The sequence below is a fragment of the Lissotriton vulgaris genome, chromosome 2_2 (assembly GCF_964263255.1).
Source record: "Lissotriton vulgaris chromosome 2_2, aLisVul1.2, whole genome shotgun sequence".
Classification (NCBI taxonomy): Eukaryota; Metazoa; Chordata; class Amphibia; order Caudata; family Salamandridae; genus Lissotriton; species Lissotriton vulgaris.
In genome coordinates, this window is record NC_141688.1 from 323,462,880 (window position 1) to 323,486,220 (window position 23,341).

Genomic DNA, 23,341 nt, shown 5'->3' on the forward strand with positions numbered 1-23,341 from the left:
ACATGCTGCAGCCCTTAGTAGGCCTCTGGGGTACCTATCTGGTACCTAGGGTACCATATACTAGGGACTCATAAGTGTACCCCAGTAACCAAACTGGAATGTACATAAAGTACTTGGAATCAATTTAGAGAGGAAGCAGCTAGGCTGAGGTCCTGGATATCAGGGCCCCAGCCAGACTAAAGTCTAGAAACAGTGAAACACCAGCAAAAAGTGGGGGTGACCATAGTAAGCAGATCCTACTCTCCTACATGGGGAGTTTCTCAAAATGATCAGGTCAGCGATAAGAGTGCAAAATAATTGCTTTGAGCATCATCAGGGACACGGTTCCTCAGGCAGATTGATTCCTTTGATCTCTGAGGTTATTCTGGCATCCTCCTCCATGGAGATTCATTTCAATCTGATAAAAGGATGGGTGGAATAAGACAGTGCGGGAAAAAGAGTGAGAAAAACAATGACTAGTTAGGATTAAGATTCTGACTTTTGATATTTTTGATTACAACGGTAGCAGGTTTTCATGTTGAGCAAGGGCTGTTTAAAGAGGTCACCAGTTCTTGCTTTGATTTTTAATCCATTTGTCATGGAAGATCCTTCATTGAACCTCCTTCTTTCCCTCTGATGTGACAGCTGATACATTCAGTCTTGGCTTGTCTCCTGGGTCATCTTACGAGCTCTGCGGAAGTGTATTTAGTAGTCTTTCTACCTTATGCTATTTGCCAATAGCGACTTGAGGGTGTTTGCAGTATCGCTTTCTTTCCTTCTTCAAATGATCAGCCATCTCTGTATCCACGGATTCTTCGCTGCCGTACAATGTGCTAGAGATATTTAAGTGATCTACTTTTACCTTAACAGGAGATAAGTGCAATTCTAGCTCTCACGATGCATTTACTACAGTAACCGATAACTGCAAAAAATGTTATTCCCCCGTTGCTTCCATGTTTTATTTACTAGCGTTTTGGACTTTGCATTTCAAAAATAACTGACAAAATAACTGAATAATGGCTTCCATTTGAGATGGGCATGTTTTTGCCTAGGGTACAGGAGTCTTGTAGGGGGTCTGCTTTTCATGATAATCAGCACAAGCCAAGTATAAAAGAAGGGGGATCAAGGAAAGCTAGCTTAGCTTTGAGGCATGGTTCTCGCGTGGAGGCTCTTGGCTCGGCCTCTGACAGGCACAAAGTTTCGGTGTAGACGTTCTAGATAAGGGAGTAAATCTGGGTTCCTCCCTCATTTCCTAAATATCCTGGTTTCCGCTCTGTTCTTTCATGGACAATCTGCTAACTTGATGTTTTTCATGCATAGTTATTAATACTCATCCCCTACTCGCCCTACTCAACGGCAGACAAAATGCAAAACGCAGCCTGAGATGAAGGGTTGACACTTTATTTTTACACCCTGGCAACTGTACAGGTTTCTATAAATAGATTTGAGACAGAATATTTACAACACGCTCCCACTCAACCTGAACACCATATACAGACATGAAGCGCGGGAGTTAAACTCGGGAGGAATGTAACTAGTTACTGCAGAGTTGTGCACTGTTCGGCAGCACTGTACCTGGGCGAGAGTCAAGAAGCGCTGGGGGAGAAGCAAAGCACAGTCCTGTTCCAGGAAGATCTCTGGACTCTTGTCAGAAAAACAAAAACACTATCACAAGGAAAATGCACATCCACAGCATAGGAGTTATAAGACGGATCCAAACAGAAGAAGAGGTCTGCGGACATCATTGAGGCACCCGTAGTGAAGTACAGAGCCTTGCGCATAGCATGGGAGATACCCAGAGCCCAGAAAGGAAATCTGCAGGGAGCACAAAGATGCCCACAAAGCAGTACAGATCTATGTGCAGGCGGGGGGGGGGGATAAAATAGGTCTGAGGACAACTTGGAGGCATCACACATAATCCAGTACAAAGCTTTGTGCAGAACATGTGGAACACTTAAAAGGGACAAAAAAACAAAGCAAACCGCATGGAGGCAGCACTCAACGCAATTTAAAGTCCAGTGCAGAGCCGAAACCTACACACATCACACATGGAGAACCTTCAGCACACAGCCGAGCTCTCATGCTCTCTCAGATAATAAATACAGTCACCTGCAGTCATTGGTTAAGGTCTCAAGCAGCAAGCGGGACATCCAACGGCAGAGCAGCAGTCAGTTCATAGCATTGAGATACCAGCAGGGCAGATATCTCTCCCTCCACATTGTTCAGGAAACACTTAGGGCGCCAGGCATAGGTAAGTCTGTGCATAACGTAGGCACTCTGTAAAGTGTAGAACAGAGAGCGCTATGTGCACAGAGCGCCCTTGCTCTGTGGTATAGGAGCACATGCATGCAGAATGAGAGAAACCACAGGAAAGAGCAGTTGAACTTTGCAGGAGTACAGCAGTCACTCAGGCAGTGGACTATGCATACAGCACGGAGGACACACACCAGCACGGCAAAGCACTCCAAAGTTTAGAACATTGGTCAGTGTAAAGTATAGAGTACTCAAAAAACAGAAGATTCCTCTAACAACTCTCCAGTAAGCAAGAATGACTCCAGTCAAATGGAGTCAACACAAGAGCGTCAGAGAGGCCGCAATGAGAAGAAAGGAGAAAACCCAGATAATTGTATCTGGGTTTTCTCCTTTCTTCACAGTCTAGAGCGTTTCTTCACAGTCTGGAGCGTTGTGGAGAATTAACAAATGTAACGCAATGACATTGAAGATGAGACAACTTCACATGATGTCAGGGATTATGACTGAGTGGACCCTCGGCAGGACATGGACCCTCGGCAGGGCATGGACCCTCGGCAGGACATGGACCCTCGGCAGGGCATGGACCCTCGGCAGGGCGTGGACCCTCGGCAGGGCATGGACCCTCGGCAGGACATGGACCCTCGGCAGGACGTGGACCCTCGGCAGGACGTGGACCCTCGGCAGGACGTGAGAACGGCAGGGGATTTGACAAAGTGCAAGCTCAGCTGGGCTCACATCATGAAATGGAGCTGGACAGAGATGGAGAGAAGGCTCGATAGGGCAAGAAGACAATGAAATGGGACAGTTGAAAAAGGAATTTCAGATGGAATGCGCTGCAGAAGAATGTGACAACGAAGGCTCAGCTGAAAACAAACCAGAAAAGCCTGATTACATCCAAGAGACGCGATTATACCCTGGCAAAATAAAACGACAGATCATCAGATCTAAAATAGAACATTACAGCCTGGATAAGACAGAACCGAGGGTTAGAAAGTTTATTGAAGGAAGGGCTAAAACTCTACATTCATAAGTCCCTTGTTTGCCAGAGAGGAGACTTGGCAGATAAAATGTAATTGCTACTTGCCTTTAGACAAGCTTTTGCTGAAAGATATTGTGACTCATCCAAGTAAATATATCCAAGCGCCCGGAAGGATGAGCAAACATCTGGACATGAGAACAACAACATCAGGAACAGAGCTGCATGGATGCCATGGAAGAGATGGTTTAGCGCCAAAAAGGTCCCACCTATTCCAGTGAAACCAACTCTGCCTTTATTCTCACCCGCCACAGAGATGGGTAGAGAAACATTACCAAGGACAGACCATATTCTCATCTTCAGAAGAATGAATGAATGACTAACTTGTAGGAAGACTCAGTGTCCACAATTCAATGTAGTACAGATGGAAAAGATATTTTGAACACTAAATACTTTTTTTTGCGGCTCCTAAACTGAAAAAGACAGATCCCACTGGAGAAAGAAAGAAAGACACAATGTCAGATCTGAGGTTACTAGGTTGAAACGGAAGACACTCTGAAAGACTTCATTACTACCCTTTATATTCAGTTAGAAATGCTTACTAAAAGGGATGTACGTCATGACAACGCGGGCTTTTACACCGCGCTGCCATTACGACGCATCCATTACAACGCAAGTCGTTACAACGACTTGCGCTGTAGGCGCTGGATTTTGGAATAGTAGGATTTACTATTCCAACTCCAGCCTACGCAACAGTAGGGAAGGTGTTGGAATAGTAAATCTACCTTAGTCTCTAGCGCCATCCAGCGAAAGTCGTTGTAACGACTTGCGTTGTAATGGCAGCGTCGTAATGGCAGCGCGGTGTAAAGCCCGCGCTGTCATGGCTGTCTCCCACTGAAAGTATACTCTGAGGCCGAGCGCGGCACTGAAAATGTTACCAACAGATACCTCTCATCAAAGTGCGAGTAGAGGAAGCAGTACCCTGTTGAACCCTTCTGCTGTTTCCTGCTCTGTTAGAAGCAACAAGAAAAAACAATCCAGTAGGAAAAGTACTTTTATTCACCGTCTTGCCTTTACTTGCAGATGTGAAATCCATGAACCATGGCCTCGCGACTCTGAAAAATAAAAATGAAGAATCTTTCAGGATTCAGGAGATGCAACTGTCCTTTTGACTTTGAAGGGTGATGTGTTGAAAAAAAGACCAAAATGTGTCTTTATTTTTCTGAAAAAAGTCTAAATTCACCTCCAGTATTACAGGAGATTCAAACTATGCTCTAACTTGTCTGCCACAAAAGTCTTCCATTCTGTACTCTGATTGGACACAGCAATCCCTTTGCTCTGATCTCCTTGAATGCTCAAGTGACTTCATGACTGCACAACTCTCACTGAAGAGCACATCGAAAGTGTATTTCTTACCCCCTGCTTAAAGTTGCTAGTACAATTTGACATTTCATCGTCACTACCCTGGGCAGCACAGGCTGCCTCATAGCACCCACCACGTAGAGTCAGATTCTAGCGCAGAACTTGGAAGCCTCCGATTTGCTGTATATTAACTGGAAGAATGTTTCAGGCTGCACTGACCAAGTTTGCAAAAATAGTTTGGCCAAGAGACCAGTGGTTATCGTAGCCCTGGCTGCCTAGATAAAGCCCATCAAAAATATTCAAAGGGCAAAAGGCGCCCACTTTCTTTACTTGAAACAGGAGTGCCGAAAACTCTTGCTGAGACCCTTCACCCCAGAGGCTTAAAAAAAGCACCAGGAAGCCCAGGGTCCCGACATCTTCCTTATCCTGATTGCCTCATCAGACAGGAGGTGACGAGATCTGTTGCATTATATCAGCTCTACTTTCTATGCTGGGATAAAAGTCTACCTGTGGCACTGATAAAGGGGCAAAGTCTGATTATTACTGAAGCAGCAAACAGCACTTCGGTACAGTAGGGAGCCAAGCGCCCCAGAGCCAATGACCTCTGGGGAGGACCAGCGGATCCAGAAGAAAGGGACTCGGCAAAGGAGACCGAGGCTCTGGGGTGAACTAGCGGATCCTGAACAAAGGGACTCGGCAAAGGAGACAGAGGCTCTGGGAGAACCAACGGATCCTGAACAAAGGGACCAGCAAAAGAAACAGAGGCTCTGGGGAGACCCAGCAGATCCTGAACAAAGGGACTCCGCAAAGGAGACCGAGGATCTGGGGAGAACCAGCGGATCCTGAACAAAGGGACCAGCAAAAGAAACAGAGGCTCCGGGGAGACCCAGCAGATCCTGAAGAAAGGGACCCAGAACCAGCAGATCCTGAACAAAGGAGACCAGCAAAAGAGACGGAGGCTCTGGGGAGAACCAGCGGATCCTGAACAAAGGGACTCGGCAAAGGAGACAGACTCTCTGGGGAGAACCAGCGGATCTGGGAGAAAGGGACTCTGCAAAGGAGACAGAGGCTCTGGGGAGAACCAGCGGATCCTGAACAAAGGGACTCGGCAAAGGATAGAGAGGCTCTGGGGAGAACCAGCGGATCCAGAACAAAGGGGCTCGGCAAAGGAGAATGAGGCTCTGGGGAGAACCAGCGGATCCAGAACAAAGGGGCTCGGCACAGGATACAGAGGCTCTGGGGAGAATCGGCGGATCCTGAACAAAGGGACCAGCAAAAGAGACAGAGGCTTTGGGGAGAAACAGCGGATCCGGGAGAAAGGGACTCGGCAAAGGAGAGACAAAGGCTCTGGGGAGACCCAGCGGATCCTGAAGAAAGGGACCCAGAACCAGCAGATCCTGAACAAAGGTGACCAGCAAAGGAGATAGAGGCTCTGGGGAGAACCAGCGGATCCTGAACAAAGGGCCCCTGCAAAGGAGGCCGAGGCTCTGGGGAGAACCAGCGGATCCTGAACAAAGGGACTCGGCAAAGGATAGAGAGGCTCTGGGGAGAACCAGCAGATCCAGAACAAAGGGGCTCGGCAAAGGAGACCGAGGATCTGGGGAGAACCAGCGGATCCTGAACAAAGGAGACCAGCAAAGGAGATAGAGGCTCTGGGAGAACCAGCGGATCCTGAACAAAGGGACTCGGCAAAGGAGACCGAGGATCTGGGGAGAACCAGCGGATCCTGAACAAAGGGACTCGGCAAAGGAGACCGAGGATCTGGGGAGAACCAGCGGATCCTGAACAAAGGGACTCGGCAAAGGAGACCGAGGATCTGGGGAGAACCAGAGGATCCTGAACAAAGGGACTCGGCAAAGGATAGAGAGGCTCTGGGGAGAACCAGCAGATCCAGAACAAAGGGGCTCGGCAAAGGAGACCGAGGATCTGGGGAGAACCAGCGGATCCTGAACAAAGGGACTCGGCAAAGGAGACCGAGGATCTGGGGAGAACCAGCGGATCCTGAACAAAGTGACTCGGCAAAGGAGACCGAAGATCTGGGGAGAACCAGCGGATCCTGAACAAAGGGACTCGGCAAAGGATAGAGAGGCTCTGGGGAGAACCAGCAGATCCAGAACAAAGGGGCTCGGCAAAGGAGACCGAGGATCTGGGGAGAACCAGCCGATCCCGAACAAAGGGACTCGGCAAAGGAGACCAGATTCACCCAAGAACAGGAACTCAGACGTTGCAAACCTTCAAGCGCCTCCTACTCTTGGTGCAGGTCCAACACTGAACTAGAGGAGGATACTTTGGAGTCTGACCGCTTTCACTTCTTCCCCTTTTGCAGGGTGAAGACTATTCATCTTCTCCACGCACTGTCAAAGCTTCGCTGGAATGTCGACCTAGAGGAGCCTTTTCTACATAAGAAGAGCAAGTACAACTTTGGCTTCCCTTCTCTGATGGACTTGGGGAACATAATCAAATAGAAGAGATACGATTTAAGAACAAATAACTGTAGTGATGGGCAGGAACATAACTACTGGCTCTAGTTTCTGCAGAGAACAAACCACATTTTAGGTTTATTAACCCATCTAGAGAGGCAACAACCTGTTTCACACATGGCAGCACAAAAACGAAAAACATGGTGTAGGTTCCGATCCAACGCTGTTGTGCGGTGAATGAATGAATACACTGGAAGAGGTGGTCCCTTTATGGAACTATGACCATAATTTCTAGGTGACGCAGAGTGGATCTGGTAGATGCTCTGGTATCACCTAGATATCCCCTCAGCTGACAAATATGCCCCTAAAGTACCCATTAGAAATAGTAATGTCACCTTGTAGGACAGAGATGGGTCTCAGAAGGTCTAAAAAAAAAATACTAATCTCAGCCGGACCTAAAAGCCGTGCAGGTCTCAAAAACAATACTAATCTCGCCAGGACTTGAAGGCTGTGTAGAAGGGTGTCATAGTATTACACTACTCAAGCAGAACAGATGTGCTGTAGGACTGTAACAGCGACAGGGCAGCAGGACTATGAAAAGTACTGTCATGAGTGGGTCTAATCAGCAGATTACAGGTACAGCTATATGACTCGGGTAAGACAGTGAAGGCTCAGACTTCAAATTATCTGCTTTGAAAGAGACCGGACTGAGAAGGACAATGTTGCAATCGACAGAGAAGAGAGCTTCAGGGGTCTCCCACACAGGAGTGTGGACTTAGCAGGACAGAGAAGAGACAGCAGTCTTTAGATAGAGTAACGTGACTTCAAGCAGGACAGAGAAGAGGCTTCCACGGGCCTCCCACACAGGAGTATGGACCTGGCAGGACAGAGAAGATGCCTCCAGGGTCTTACACAGGAGTATGGATCTGGCAGGACAGACAAGAGGCCTCCACGGGTGTCCCACACAGGAGTATGGACCTGGCAGGACAGAGAAGAGACACAGCAGGTCTTAGATAGAATAATGTGACCTCAGCCAGCCAGACAGAAGGTCCTCGTGGGTCATTTCTGCAATAGTATGGACCTGGCAGGAAACTGACAAGGCTCTTCGGGACTCCCATGCAGGGGTTTGGCCATGGCGGGGCATAAAACAGACAAAGCACCTATTAGACACAGTGCTCGATGGTCCTCCGGGGTCATCGCTGCTGTAGTGTGGGCCTGTCTGGACTGAGGCATGAGCTCAGCAAGTCTCAGATATAATATTTGTTGGGCAGGTCCCAAAAGAGACAAAACAGGCTGCATTTACAATATTAAGACTTCAGAAGTGCAGGCCAGACTATGAAAAGAGCAGTCAGGAAAGGGTCATCTCAGCAGGCCATACAATGATACAGACCAAGACGAGCAGGCATCACTAGTGCATGGATACAGTATAAGGCCTGGGAAACACACAGAAGATTCAGCATATCTTCGTTAAGGGAATACTGCCCTGGCAAAGCTGGGAGGGGCTCAGCAGGTCTCTATGAAGCTCTGATAGTGGAGCGAGGGGGCCAGCAGGTCTTCATATTGACCGGACAGTGAAAAGATGGTGGTCAGCAGGTATACAGAAAGTGCGGCCAGGGTAGAGAGGAGGCTCTGCAGCTCTTCGTACAGCTGTGATAGTGGAGAAAGCAGGGTGGGTAGGTGTACATACAGTACTACTAGGGCAGAGAGGAGGCTTGGCAGCTCTTCATACTCTGAAAGATACAAATGCTAGCCATTTCTGAATGTAGTGAACGTTCATGGAGTCAATGGGCAACAATAGAAGGATACAGTTAACGCCCAGTAAGTCAATGGACAACCACAGTATGATACGGTGAACTCGCAGTGCCAGCAAGTGAATGCCACAGATGCACAAGCATACACAACTACACAGCAGGGCTCAGACAACACTCAGGAAGTGCAATGTTCACCCACACCATAGGGCAGCCAATGCTTATGATATAGACAGTGTGCTTCTGCAATGTGGAGTAACAAATGCAATTTTGCTATATACAAGTAGGGAGGGATTCTCCAGGATACTTGCACACTGAAATCCACCCGCGGTCTGTGACAGCAGACCCTTTATGTATGTTATTACACAGAGAATTGTCGCTCTCCATTCACCCGCAGCAGCATGCACTACATACTCCAGGTCACTGCGTACAAGCACAGACTGGCATACCTATGGGTATACTCTGCAACTAATGTGCCATCATACCTTAAAACACACACGCACGCACACACGCACACACGCACGCACGCACACTGCACAAGCTATTGCTGTTTAATTGTAATACTTTCCTGTACAGCGGAGATAGTGCCAAACTGGATCTGGTGCCTTGAAGTACTCGCTGACAAGTACATGCGTGGGCGAGTACAAGATGCACACACACAAGATATGCAGACCAGAGAGCAGAAGGGGTTTCCACAACTGACGCAGTGGCTCATACGTGGGACCTATGCAGGAGTTGCACATATTCATAATTGTTCCGCAACAGTATCCATCAGATCTTATAGTCACCTCAACACCTGCTAGCAAGTGGGAAAAACTGCAGAGAAACATAATGGAAAAGGAGATAACTGGGAAACAATGCAAAAAGGGAAGAAGGTGTGGAGAAAGAACCAAAAAGATCAAATGAGAGGAAAAAAGAATAAAGAAAAGGACAGAGAAGTGTGGTTGCATGAAAATGGGAGATAAAGTGACAAGAGCATCATATCACAAACATAACACAGGATGACCACTTCAAGATGATGAACGGATTCTGGAAACAGACAGTCTGGTCCAAAGGCTTCGGATTCATAAAGCAAAGGGTTCTCAGCTGGAGGCAACGGCTTCTGGATTAGGATCCAGCAGGCAGTGAGAGGTCTGATCAGGGCCTGGTGGGAAACCAGAGGAAAACCAACCGATCTCCTGAAGGAACACCACTTAGTACTGCTGAAAACTGCAAAAACACAAGTATGAGGCCCTTTCTCCATGCAAGGCAGTGGCTTGAAGTCTGAAAGCACAGTGAGAGGACTGGAGAGATCTCGGAGCCCCTCCCTCCCTGCGGAAGGGACGCCCAACATGGATCAGCTGGAGACTGGTCGCGGGGGTTTGTTTTTGATTTCAGCTTCTTTCCCACGAATTGCAGCCACGTACGAGAAAAGACATAACACAGAATAGCAGATCTCATGAGCCTAGAATAGGAGAAAGAGAAAAAAGATTAAAGGAAGAGAGACAAATGAAAGTGCAGCATTGAGAAATTGCAAATGGTAAAATCACAGACCTACAAAGGGCTTGAGGGCAGAAGACAGAAAGAAGATATGGGGTTGCCAGTTTGTAGTTAAAGAGAAATAGGACAAACACCAGTGCAAAAAGGGTGAAAGGATGATGAAGGAGCAGACAAGGAAAGAAGAGAGTAAAGCGTGTTGAAGGAGTAACATATCATATGATAAACATGGATTTCATTTGTTTTTTTTCATCATGGACTCAAGAAATCCTTTATTTCGTAGGAATAAATACTAGGTGGTGCTACTTTTATGCAGTGGAAAGCACAATGGCAGCAGGAGTAATGCTCCTTTATGCACGGAGCAAACCGTGCCCTCGAGATCTCGCTTTTTATCTTTTCACACAAAGCTACGTAAGAACCTTACTCAAGGGCTCTTCCTTAAGGAGATGTAGAGGCTAGAAGTAATCGACAGGGACATACAATATCAAGGCACGGCACGATATATGTGCCTATAATAACGAACTTGCATCATTGTTGTTGAATTCACCCGATATGACCTCTCCATCAACCCCGATCAGAAGTATGTGGTCAGGCAGACTCTGCGACCTTGGCCTGAAGAAACCGATGGTCACATCACAGGTGGGGGCACATGTAACCCTAAGACAAGCATGTGAACAGGAAATCTCAGATCGATCCCACAGATAGGCAGCGACACCACAATGGTCTTAGGAGATTTGCCCCAATAAAACACGTTTGGCTGCAGGGAGGCACGTTGCCAAAACACCATAACGTCTGATACCACACCAAGTTAGGAACTCTCAGTCAATCAGAAACCAGCATATACACTGCACACAGTGATCACGCGCTCTCCACGCTGGGCATCTGGAAACGGACCCACTGGCCCCACAGTGTGTCCACTCAAGGTCGAGACCCACCTGCACTTCTTATCAAATGCCCAGATTGATGGCCCTGTGACTATGCCCATATTTAAGGATCCCAAAAAAAGAACATATTACTTTAGGACGCTTCACGTAATGTATAAAATGACGTCCAAAACCAATGTGCTTAGAGACAGTCTTCAGACCCCAACTGTTGCTTGCTCTCCAGGTTACTTCGTATAATTAAACCAACTGTTCCTGTTTTGCCAAACGCCTCTTGTCTTTCATTTTTTCAAGGTAAATTCACATTTGAGCAACAAAGGGTTGGATTGAAGGGCAACACTGAATACTTCCATCTATGAATGGGATCCCGAGACGCTTACCAAGAAAAAACATTTTCTTTTTTAAACTTCCATGATTATGTAAATATTCCTTTATGTAAAAAAAGATGTCAATTAAAGGCTTCGAGAGTCAATGCAGAGGCTGTAGCCTCCATCTTTCTACTGTCGCTGCCCTAGAGAGCACAGCTCCGGGAGACATCTCCACAGCGCAGACTGCAGGACCTTGTCGAAGAGCTGAAAACAGAATCTGTTTCCCAGGTTTGAGGAGGGTGGGCTACTCATGATCTCAGCGAAGATTTAGAGAACAAAGAACTAGGATTAGAAGCATCTTTTTCTTCCCCAGTAGGAGATCTTCACAGATATTCTTGTAGAGTGAAAGGAAATCTCCAATTAGCAGGCAGAGGAGACATCCAATAAACAATGGTTCTTTAGCCACATGAGCTTAGCAGAGACTTGGGATCTACTTGACGGCTGTGGAGTCTGAGCCGAGGCAGTAGGGTCCCCCAGCTGAGTGGTTGCATGCCGGCCAGCAGGTCTTCATGTGTCCTGCCTCGGGCACGAGGGCTGCCTACATCACTGCACCCGCTCTGGATCCTGGCGTGGCGTGGTCCTGTTGAGAGAAGTCTCTGAGTGACCTGTGTTGTCAAGTTCTTGGTGATGGGCCATCGTCGGGTCCTCAGTGGGGCCATGATTGAGTGAGGCGACACTTTGACAGATACAGCCCCGCAGGGCCAATGCCCCGCACACCGGTCCCACCTTTGCATTTGCTGCCATGCAGAGGCCAAGCACTGTTGGATCACAACTCAAGCAGATACATACAGAAACTGGCCGATCTTCAGCTTAACAGTTCCGCCACACACCGGCAATCACAGCCCTGACCAGGCCTCAGCGATTGCACCTGCAGAGTTGCGGTCACAGTAAGGAACAGGGATGTAGGCCTGCTGATAGTTGGGTCGAACCGACTGCTTTCCAACAGTCCTCACTTTATGAGCTCTGCAGACAATGGGGAGGCACAGCACTTTACTCCTTCCTGCATAGACACTCCCCCTGCAGGTTTAGCCAGCTCCTTCTCCCTCAAAGGTAAGCTTCTGGGGGCATTGGGATAGGTCTGTATACTTCAGGTGATGTGCCTCACCTCCCTCTGAGAGACTGACTGTCAGGCGCAGTATCTGCGGCGCACTCCCTTCCTTGCCTGTGGAGGACTCGTGCTCTTCACACCAGTCTGATATGGACATCTGGTAATGGCACGATAGGTAGTGCATTGAACTGTGATTTTCTGAAAGGTGACATCCTGCACACACTGCAGAAAATGTATTTTTTAACAAAAAGTATCATTCTAAAAAGAGCAATTGGGTTTCACTTAAGCGGGCAAAGATTGGAAACGTATTCCCAGCTGTAATCCTTTCAATCCTGAACCTTTCATTATCGAATATATACTACTAGCGAGAGACATTGTGCCTTGTGAGAGCAACATTTGCTCCACCAGACCAAGAAGACCACGGTCTGTCCTGAGAAACTGATTAATTGTACTCAAACGGACACAGATTGTTTCAGTGTTCCCCCTAGCTTATTGTCTATTTTCCAGTTCTTCGTCCAAGTAAATAGATACGTTTGCTTCTTTTTTGCCCCCCAAAACCCATTCCATTATTATCCATTGGAACATCTCACATGAGCGCCCTGATGAAGGAGTTAACCCTTCACATGAGCGCCCTGATGAAGGAGTTAACCCTTCACATGAGCGCCCTGATGAAGGAGTTAACCCTTATGCGGTAGTCACCGAAACGTGTGTTGGCGCAGACCACAACAGGAGCATCAGCATGCCAGGGCTGTACTAAGAAGCCCATGCCAATTACTATTGCTATGGATGGAGCAGCAACTGATTAAGACTCTGCCATACTAGGAGTTGATGTATCGGAATACACAAATGTACCTAGTACACACTGAACATTTCATGATCTCTGGTTGTAGTGCAACTCGTTCTGTGTATACAGATGGCGAATATGCAATAGAACACAGTACAGCGTGTGATTGGTGAGAGTTGTCGGTGTATGGTCTGAGTGCTACTACATGCGAGTAGGTATGGATGGGAAGGTGTGTACGCTGTTTGAGTGGGGGGAAAAGGTATTTTATTTCTACATTGTACATTAAATATTAACGTTTTACTAAGGTGTATTTATTGAAAAGATATTTTTATTTATTTATATAATTTATAGAGCGCATGAATCACCCCGACCAGGGTATCTCTGCTCTGTGACAGCCTTTGACAACCAGAACAGGGAAGGTCAGAACAGTGTGGTTTTTAGTCGTTTTCTGAAGGCTAGGTAGTTGGAGCAGAGACGTAGGTGGATGGGCAGCTGGTTCCAATACAATGGGGCCAAATAGGAGAAGGATTTCCCCCCAACCGAGCCCGTTTTATGCAAGGTATGAGAAGGAGATCTTTGGACCCTGAGCGAAGGGTCTTGGAGGGCGTGTATCTGACCAGCTTGTCTGTCATATACCTTTGCCCCAAGTTGTTTAGGGCTTTATAGGCCATACAGTAAATTTTGAAATTAATCGTTTTGCGAATGGGTGGCCATTGCAGTTTACGGAGTAGGGGGAGTGAAGCTGTAAGGAGGGGGCATTGGTCATTAATCTGGCTGCCGTGTTCTGGACTACTTGCAGTCTGTTTAAGGGAGATTCCTTGGCTGAGATCAACAGAGCGTTGCAGTAGTCCAGACGGCTTAAGACCAATGCTTGTATCAGGGTTTTCCTTGTGGATAGTGGGAGTAGGGGCAAGACTCTGTGAAGAAGGTTTAGTATAGATAGGTAAGCTTTCATAAAGTATATATATATATATATATATATATATATATATATATATATATACATATATATACACACATATACACTACCTACTGGCGGTCGCCAGTAGGTAGTTATAATTAGGATTTTTTTCAATGTTAAATCTCAAAATTCTATTTGGAATAACTTTGGCGCCAGTTGATGAATCTGCCTGAAAATTTCCTCAAAATGGCCTCGTCGAGCTCCGGTCCTTCTCTGAAAGTTTGGGGGGGATGCGTCAAGCGGGGGCCGAGATAAAAGGGGGGTCCCAAAACGCGTTTTCCCCATGTTAATTTCCATAGGGCGGTCGACCTCACTTTTAGCCCGAACGGCTGAATGGATTTACACCAAATTTGGCAAAATTGTAGGGACTGGTAGCCCGATGTGCCTTTGCTATGTCTCAAGATATGTGCTCCAGTGGATTTTGAGTAATTTAGGTTAAAAAAAATATATATATCTATGACAGCGCCCCGGTACGCGCACCGGGCGCGCCACGCGACTTGCGCGCAGAAAGCCGATTGGTTCTTGGTTGTCTGTAAACATTCGAAACAGTCCGGAGCGGCCGCCATCTTGTGTCTCGGTAGGATGGAGACACAAGAGGTGGCCAAAACATAGTGGGAAATTGACCATAAGGGGCAGAGTAGACCCTCCCTGACCCCCTAGGTTTAATGTGGGGGCTTTAAAAGGGCCCCGCGGGGCAAAAAAAAGAAGAAAATATTTTTTTTCGATTTTTGCGTGGGGAGCGACCGGTACGCGCACCGGGGAGCGCACTGGGAAGCGCACAACAGAGAAAAAAGAATGCCAGAGTTTAAACATTTTTGGCAATATTTTATAAATGGGAGGTAGTTCTGAAAATAACTTTTTTTAATTCTTTTTGTTGTTTTATATTTTTGTATTATTTTTCTGAACATTTTTTAAATTTTTTTGCGTTTTTGAAAAATTTTATATTTTTTGGTTTTTTTTTGAGGGAACAAACAAAAAACAGGGAATTGGAAATGGCTCAACAGGAGCAAAAAAAAAAGAAAAGAATTACTGTTTTCTTTCCTTGCTGCATTTGTGGTTGTCTATAGCAGTATTTATTAAGGTGACGCTAAGTTCACCATAGCATAAAGTTTTGCCACACAAAATGCAAAGAAATTTGACCTTGCCAAATTTTGGTTGAATATTTGGCACCGTTTGCCGTTCTTCTAGTCCAGAAAGTGAGGGTACTGAAGAGGAAGTGCTGGCCACAGGGGGTGGGTTGTGCCTAAGTTCCCGGACTTCAGCCTGGGCCAAATTATTGGGATGCCACCACTCCATGTGGCGGATCATGGTATAGTTACCAAAAGAATATTTCTTGGAGGGATTGCCCCTGGAGAGAAGTTTGTCACAGATGAGACAGGTGACTTTGGGGGCGTTCACCTTTTTTTGGTCATCTGGAAAAAGAAAAAAATTGCCAAATGAAGTGCACTTTGACGTGCCTTTGTCTTGGTTCTTCTGGGAGGTAGACCCTTTGATGTTGATCCTCCTCTTCTTCCTCCGATTCTTCTTCTTGTCCTCCAAGAAACTGTGGTGGTGGACCATCTTTTCTGGGTGGTGGGGGTGGTGTTGGGGATGCACCAGCTGCAGCAACAAGTGATGCCATTCTTTCCTCCAAAATAGCTCTTGCTCTCTCAATGAAGAAAGTAAGAATGAGGAAAAAAGGAGGGGGCTTTCATTATTTGGAGAAAAAAATGAAGAGAACCAATGAAAAGTGTTATTTTCAAGTCACATGACCCAATGCGCTTCCGTTACGCGCTCCGGCGCGCTTCCGTTACGCGCTCCGCGCCGCAGAGCGCTTCCGGTTGCGCTTCCGCAGCGCGTCATAAGACGCATCACGCAGCTACACGATACGTCACGCTTACGCGACGCGTCACGATGTTGTTTTCGATCGCGACATTGGCGCTAACGGGACGCTTCCCGGTTCGCGCACCGGGGCGCTTCAAAATAGTACGCTTTCCGGGGCGCTCACCGGGGCGTGCACCGGAAGCGCAAAAAAAAAAAATTTAAAAAAAAAAAATGACAAATTGTAAGGACTGATAGCTATGTCTCAAGATATATGCTCCAGTTGTTTTTAAGAAAATTAACTTTTAAAAAATATATGTTGGCCTATATTTGGGCTTTATATATGTTAGAGCCCAAATGCAGCCCAAATGTAGCCCAATGTAGCCCAAAGATGGCCACCAGAGACAAAAAAATACAAATGTAGATGTCACTGACCATGTCATGAGTGATGTAATATGTGATGTCATCAGCAGTGCATTACACGCGCAAGTTATAGTGAGTCCAACTAACTATAATGTGGGAATTTTAATGGTTTTATGCCAGTAAAATTTCCAGGTAACCATAACTGGTGTGAAACCTATGGTTTTTTTCAGTGAATTTAATAGGTTTTTTAAATGCTAATTCCTAACTATAACTGGTGTGAAACCTATGTTTTTTTCAGTGAATATATATATATATATATATATATATATATATATATATATATATATATATATATATATATATATATTCGCTTTCCAACGAAAAATAGACGGCACTCCAAGTCTTTTATCCAAGAAAAGAATTTTATTTGGCAGACCCCCTGCCTCTCGACAAACGCGTTTCGCCACTAGTACTTCGTCAGTGAAATGAGATGTCATCAGTGATGTCATTTGAGATGTCATCAGTGATGTCACTGACCATGTCATGAATGATGCAATATGTAACATCATCAGCAGTGGATTGCGGGTGCGCGAAATATAGTTAGTACAACTAACTATATAGGAGCAATTTCTATGGTTTTTTAAATGCTAATTCCTAACTATATAAGGCCTGAAACCTATGGTTTTTAAGTGAATATATATATACATGGAATTTGAATGTATTGACAGAATTTTGTATTAAATGATTGCATTTTGATGTATTAATTTATACATATTATCTTTCTTTGCGTGGTTTGTTCTTTCTGTGGGAATATTTGTCCCAGATAAGAGTGAGATTATCGGCCTTAAGCTGTCAGCGGCAGGGTGACTTTCTTTTGTTGATTGTTTTACTGAATGAAAAGGGAACAGAAGTCTGAAAGCCGGGTAGTCAATTTGTGGTTCTGGTAAGGCCATGTCCAGAAAGGTACCGCTGCAAGGATTGATTGGAGAGCCACCTACCGGCACAGAAAATCCATTCCGAATTGTTCATATCCAGTCCGGCGCATGGAGGGGATTCAAGAGGTGAGGAATTTACTGGGAAAACTATTCATCTGAAGACTGCTTTACTGCAAGACTCATCCGTTCATTAGAAAACACAGGGACGGGAGTAGATGCTAAAAGAGCCAGTAATGTAACCCTCTTGCAAACACTATAGCCATCGTCCATGAAAGAAAATAAGGATCATGAATGGGTAATAGGCAATCCTTTCAAAACCATAATCTGGTGAAAAAATAACAGATGCACTGTACTCTAACCTTATCAAAGTTAAAAGATCACAAATGTTTCCAGAGACTTCCTAAAATAAGGTCGCTGTCATTTCTTCTCAGTTCCAAGGGCATGCTGTTCCAAAGCAGTAGAGCTGGGTATCAAACGCCTCCTGTCCGACCCGCTTGATATGGGGGCATGACAAAAAGACAGGTTATTGAGCAGATGCATCTTGAGAGACATTATGGGTTGGGCACAGTAGCCAAATCCAAGGTTACCAAGCCACAGACAATTTTATGAGTAATACAGAGGGACTTGGACTAGATACATTCTAGGCTTGGTAGGCATGGTTGATTTTCAAGGGGCCCCACAGTGTTCACATTCACTGCAGGAACTGCACAAGGAATGCAAGCATATCCAGCAATATGTTACAGCTCTTGACTTAGAAAAACCTCAAAAAAATCAATGTGGAAAGGAATCACTTGTCCTGAGTCACCAGGGTTCTATTCTGTTATTCGGTTACAGTGCCGATAAAAAGCACTCATTCACGTACCAAGGCTCGATAGGCGGTATATCTTGATTCTCCGCCTCGTTGTTAGCGACGTGACAGCATTATCATAGGGTTTAACTGTATGCTTGCTCCACCCGGAGGTAGACCACTGGTTAGTGCAGTAGTAATTAGTGATCAAAAAGCAAAAATTTGGAAGGGGTGTGCAGTTAAAAAAGGCTTTTATTAACCAGCGGTGATCAATTTTAATAGGTGCTGGAAAAAATGCCTTGTTAAAAAGATTGGGCGTGCTTAGAAAGCTGGATTAGGAGGCATCTGCACTGTGTTGTGTCATAAAAAGGTCAACATGTTTCAGCCAGAAATTGCCATCAAGGGGTCAAGTTGGCTTTCTTCAGGACCTAATAAATGGTGTGTGTGGGGTGGGGTGGGGTGGGGGGGGGCCTTGCATTAGAGGTTACATTCATATATTCTTCTAGAATAGAAAAGGCTTTATAGTACCTGAAAATATAAGAGAATGGGGGGAAGGGGGTGGTAAGACAGACAATACAAACATAAAGAGCGTCCGTGCGCTGTATCATAAATGCTGTCATGCTGCTGTGCAAGAAGAAATCTTAAGAAATTATTTTCTTATCACAATAGGCAAAATTCTCTCATTCCCACTTTCGGCAAACTCTCTCTCATTCATCATATTGGGCATCTTCAAGATCTGTGGTCTATGGGTTGTTCCTTATCCCTGGTGTTTTCAGTGAATATGTTGGGTGGCGGTTGTTGATTTTAATGGCCGCTCAGAACTCTGCTGTTCTTCCTTATCTCTTGTGCGCCGGTCCGTTGGTTGCAAACGGACTCGTTGTTCGTTACCATTGTGTGCGCCAGCAGCAACGACATCACACCGTCGCAAGACCTCTGCGACTCCCTCGCCAAGTTCTTTCACCGCAAGATCGCCGACATACACAACAGCTTCGGTGCCCAGACTCCGCCTCCAATTACCAAAACAACGCCCCCTACCACCACCCTCAGCGCCTGGACCCCCATCAGCACTGAAGACACCACCCATGTCATGAACACCATCCACTCCGGCTCTCCCTCCGACCCATGCCCTCACCACATCTTCAACAAAGCCAACACCATCATCGCACCACACCTCCGGAACGTGATAAACTACTCCTTCACGTCCGCCACCTTCCCAGAGAGCTGGAAGCACGAAGAGATCAACGCCCTTCTGAAAAAACCCACAGCGGACCCTGAAGACCTAAAGAACTTCCGCCCCATCCCTCTTCTTCCCTTCCCTGCAAAAGTCATCAAGAAGACCATAAATAAACAGCTGACCGCTTTCCTCGAGGTAAACGACTACCTCGACCCATCCCAGTCCGGATTTCGAGCCAACCACATCACCGAGACCGCCCTCATCGCAGCCACCGATGACATCAGGAACCTGCTTGACAACGGGGAAACAACCGCCCTCATCCTCCTAGACCTCTCAGCCGCCTTTGGAACCGTCTGCCATCGCACCCTAATAACCCGCCTCCACAACACTGGGATGCAAGGAATAGCCCTGGACTGGATCACCTCGTTCCTCTCTGACAGAACCCAGAGAGTCCGTCTGTTAGAAATGGGAACCCTGGCTGGCCAGGGCTTGCGCCAAAGTCAGTCAGAGACCACCACTCCTAAGTCAGGGCAAGGGAGTTACACGCCAAGATTACCCCTGCTCACCCTCAAGGTAACGTGGCGCGAGCAGCAAGGCTAAACTTGGAGGCTATGTGAGTTAAGTATTTGTGCACGCACTCCAGCAACAACACCCAAGACCCACCACAAAGGAAACTCCACACAAGGTTATGTAAAAAATAGGCTTTGTATTATACCAACACACATTAGATAAAAACACCCACTTTACAATGTGCCAACAGGCACAGGCAGAATTTACAGGGATATGTACAAGGCAGGGCCACATGGACTACTATCAGGAATCAGCACTTTTAGAACTAGGTAGAATTAGCACTTAGAACATGGAATATAAAATCACTGTAGCACAAAATAGAACATAAAGCACACAACCAGTAACTACTGGTAAAGGTTAAGTACCACCTACGCAATCCTAACCACCTTAGGAACAGGTCACGCAGGGAACCAGGACCTCACCAGAACCACCTGTACTAGCAAGAACAAACACCTAAGTATCAGAATACCTGTAGGGGTATAAGCACATTCAGAGGTGTAGGAAATAACAATTGCGCAGAAATCACCTTAGCGAGTAAATCACAAGTTGCGCAAAACTCACATTAGTCACCACCTGTGACTGTCCCTAAGCCAACTGGCCACTCTAGGGCTAGGACGCCCTGTGTCCCAGTGTCAGGGGCCTAAACGTGGCAGCTGCCCAGGAAGGTATGCACCTGTTACAACGCATTTTTTACTCCGCACTACCACTACAACGCAGGCATTACAACGCATACCGTTACAACGCATTGCGCTGGGGGGCGCTCTAGGATAAGAGGTAAGTTTAATTTACTATCCAACACCTTCCCTAGGGTCCACGGGGACTGGAGTTAGAATAGTAAATTATACTTACCACTATCCAGCACCCCAAAGCGCTATGCGTTGTAGCGGTATGCGTTGTAAATACCGCGTTGTAATGGTATGCGGAGTAAAAGTATGCGTTGTAACGACATACATCCGCCCAGGAAGTGCTGGGCAGCTGTAATCAACAAGGATGGGGTCAATGTGGGAGCCTCGCAGGCTCTGAAGAAATAAAATGTCCCCCTGAGCCTCTCAGGGCTCTAAGCAAATGACTGGCCCCTTTGAGCCTCGATGGGCTCTTTGCAAAACAAAATTCCCCCTCTGAGCCTCTCAGGGCTCTAAAACAACTGTGGGCAGCTTAGCTGGAGTCCCTCTCCGGGGGACTCAAAGGCAATGACCCCTTCTTCGTGGGAGCGGCCCGCTGCCAACTGGGGCCGCACCTTGCTACACAAGACTGCCTCCTCTCGTGGGCAGTCCCTCTCGTGGTCTTGTGCCCCGGAGCCTCTCTGGCTCCCAACCAAGTATTGCCCCCAGAGCCTTTCTTAGGCTCAAAGACACTGTAATGCCCTCTGAGGCCCTCGTGGGCTCGCAGAGCAACTTGATCTGTAACGTTGGAGTTCCCCTTCTGGGCGATGTGCCCCGACGCCCTCCTCCCTTACAGTGCACCCAAGGGCCCCACTCACCGGTCGGGTTGCTGGGGCTCTGACTGCACACACAGGGCTCTCCTCTTCACACGGAAGCCCCGTTTCTTCTTTACTGGGCGGCTTGTCGGCGGATGCAGGGCTCTCCTCACCTCATAGGAGCCCCGCTCTACTTCCCGTCTCTTCTGCCGGTGCAGCTCCGTGGGCGTGCACGGCCCGGCCTCCTCGGCTGCTTTCTCTCTCGGGCTGCGGGGGCGGGACTTCCGGCCCCTTCTCCCAGGGCGCTGCTATTGGCCGGCCAGCTAGCTGTTTCCGGGTTGCCGTGGGCAGAGCGGCGGCCCGGGGGGATGCTCTCTTTGACGGGGGCAATCCGGGGTAGGCTCCCGGTTTAAAGGGACGATTAAAGCGGGGTGTGCACCCGTGTTTCAGACGAAAATGGGCAATAAGCGGCAAAATAGCAGAGTGGGCTCCCGCGCCGCCCAAGTGGCCACAACACGCAGACAAGACCGGGTGGGCACCGGCGTTTGCAAATTAAGCGCTCCCAAGCGCTAGTTGAAACAGACAAAGCGCTCCCCAGTGCTAAAGGACAATCCACAGCGCTCCCAGCGCTAGAGGTGAAGGAAAAGCGCTTCCAGCACTGGGGGTGAAAGTATAGCGCTCCCAGGCACTAGCAGGACAAATTAAGCACTCCCAGCGCTTGAGGGGAATAAACAGTCCATCAAAGTTCTTCAGGTGGGCAGGGGGGCAAGGCTGGGCACAGAGCCAGCTCACTGGGTCTCCAGGCAGGGAGACAATCCAAGTGGCGGTCCTCCTGCCCAGCAACAGCAGCAGCCCCCTCAGGCAGGATCCTGGAAGAGAACAGTTTGTGTGGGGACACAGCCCCATTTTTATACAGGTCATTCCTTTGTCCTAGTTCAGGGTGAGGGGAAGAACCAGTCGCAGCTGGTTGGTGAGCACTCTTGATATGCTCAGCCCCTCACTCTATTCACTGGCAGGGCTAGGGTTGTTAGATGCACCACAGGGGGCGGAGCCAGCATTGTGTGGGGAAAGCCCAGCCCCATTCAGGGCCCAAGTGCACTCCTCCCCAGCCATCAGCATGGTAATATCCACACTCACGACCGGGCAGACCCATCATGACTCATGGAGCCTGGCATTCCAGCCAGCTCCAGCCAATCACACGCCAGCACCTTTACAGCACACACACAGCCATGTCTATAAGTGGCACTTCCACACTAGACACATACACGCCGCATACATCATTTCACAGCATTCAATCACACGAGTCCGCACATACCAGACTCGAGCCTGTACACCCCACGCATCAGGAACTACCAGGGACCCAGACATTCCCCATGCATTCCTATGGGAGGGCAGGCCAACCTTACTCCACGCACTCAGAGTGCGCACGCAGTTACCACTGGGACACAGTGAAAGTGCGCAGAACCCAAAAATCACCATCACCAAGTCACCATTTAAAGCAAAAAGTTCAGGGGTGACCCTGCCAGAAGGGCCAAGTCCAACACCGCCTCCCTCCCTTCCGCTCCGCGGCCGCCAAGATCTTCTGCAGCGTACCCCAAGGCTCTTTGCTCATCTCAACCCTCTTCAATATCAACATGAGCCCCCTCGCCGCCATCGCATGGAAACACAACCTCAACATCATCTCTTACGCCGACGACACCCAGCTGATCCTCTTCCTCACCAAAGACCCAGCCACCGCCAAAATCAACCTCCAGGAAGGAATGAAAGCGGTGGCGGAATGGATGAAGCTCAGTCGCCTGAAACTGAACTCAGACAAGACGGAGATCCTCATCCTCGGACCATCCCCATCCACCTGGGACGACTCCTGGTGGCCCACAAAGCTGGGCACCGCACCGACACCCGCGGAACACGCACGCAACCTGGGATTCATCCTAGACTCCTCTCTCATGATGACCAAGCAAGTCAACGCCATCTCATCCTCATGCTTCAACACCCTGCGCATGCTCCGGAAGATCTTCCGGTGGATCCCTACCGGAACC

General features: G+C 47.6%; 1 protein-coding gene across 1 annotated transcript in view; it reads right to left on the reverse strand.

Moving 5' to 3' along the window:
• Positions 1-1,364: 1,364 nt before the first annotated feature.
• The window catches only part of MADD (MAP kinase activating death domain), a 956,601-nt gene continuing 934,624 nt past the window's right edge, over positions 1,365-23,341 (reverse strand). Inside the window, exon 37 of the mRNA XM_086959712.1 lies at positions 1,365-10,182. Within this exon, the coding sequence (XP_086815838.1) occupies positions 10,075-10,182 (108 nt within the window). The 3' untranslated portion in view covers positions 1,365-10,074. The remainder of the gene's footprint in view (positions 10,183-23,341) is intronic.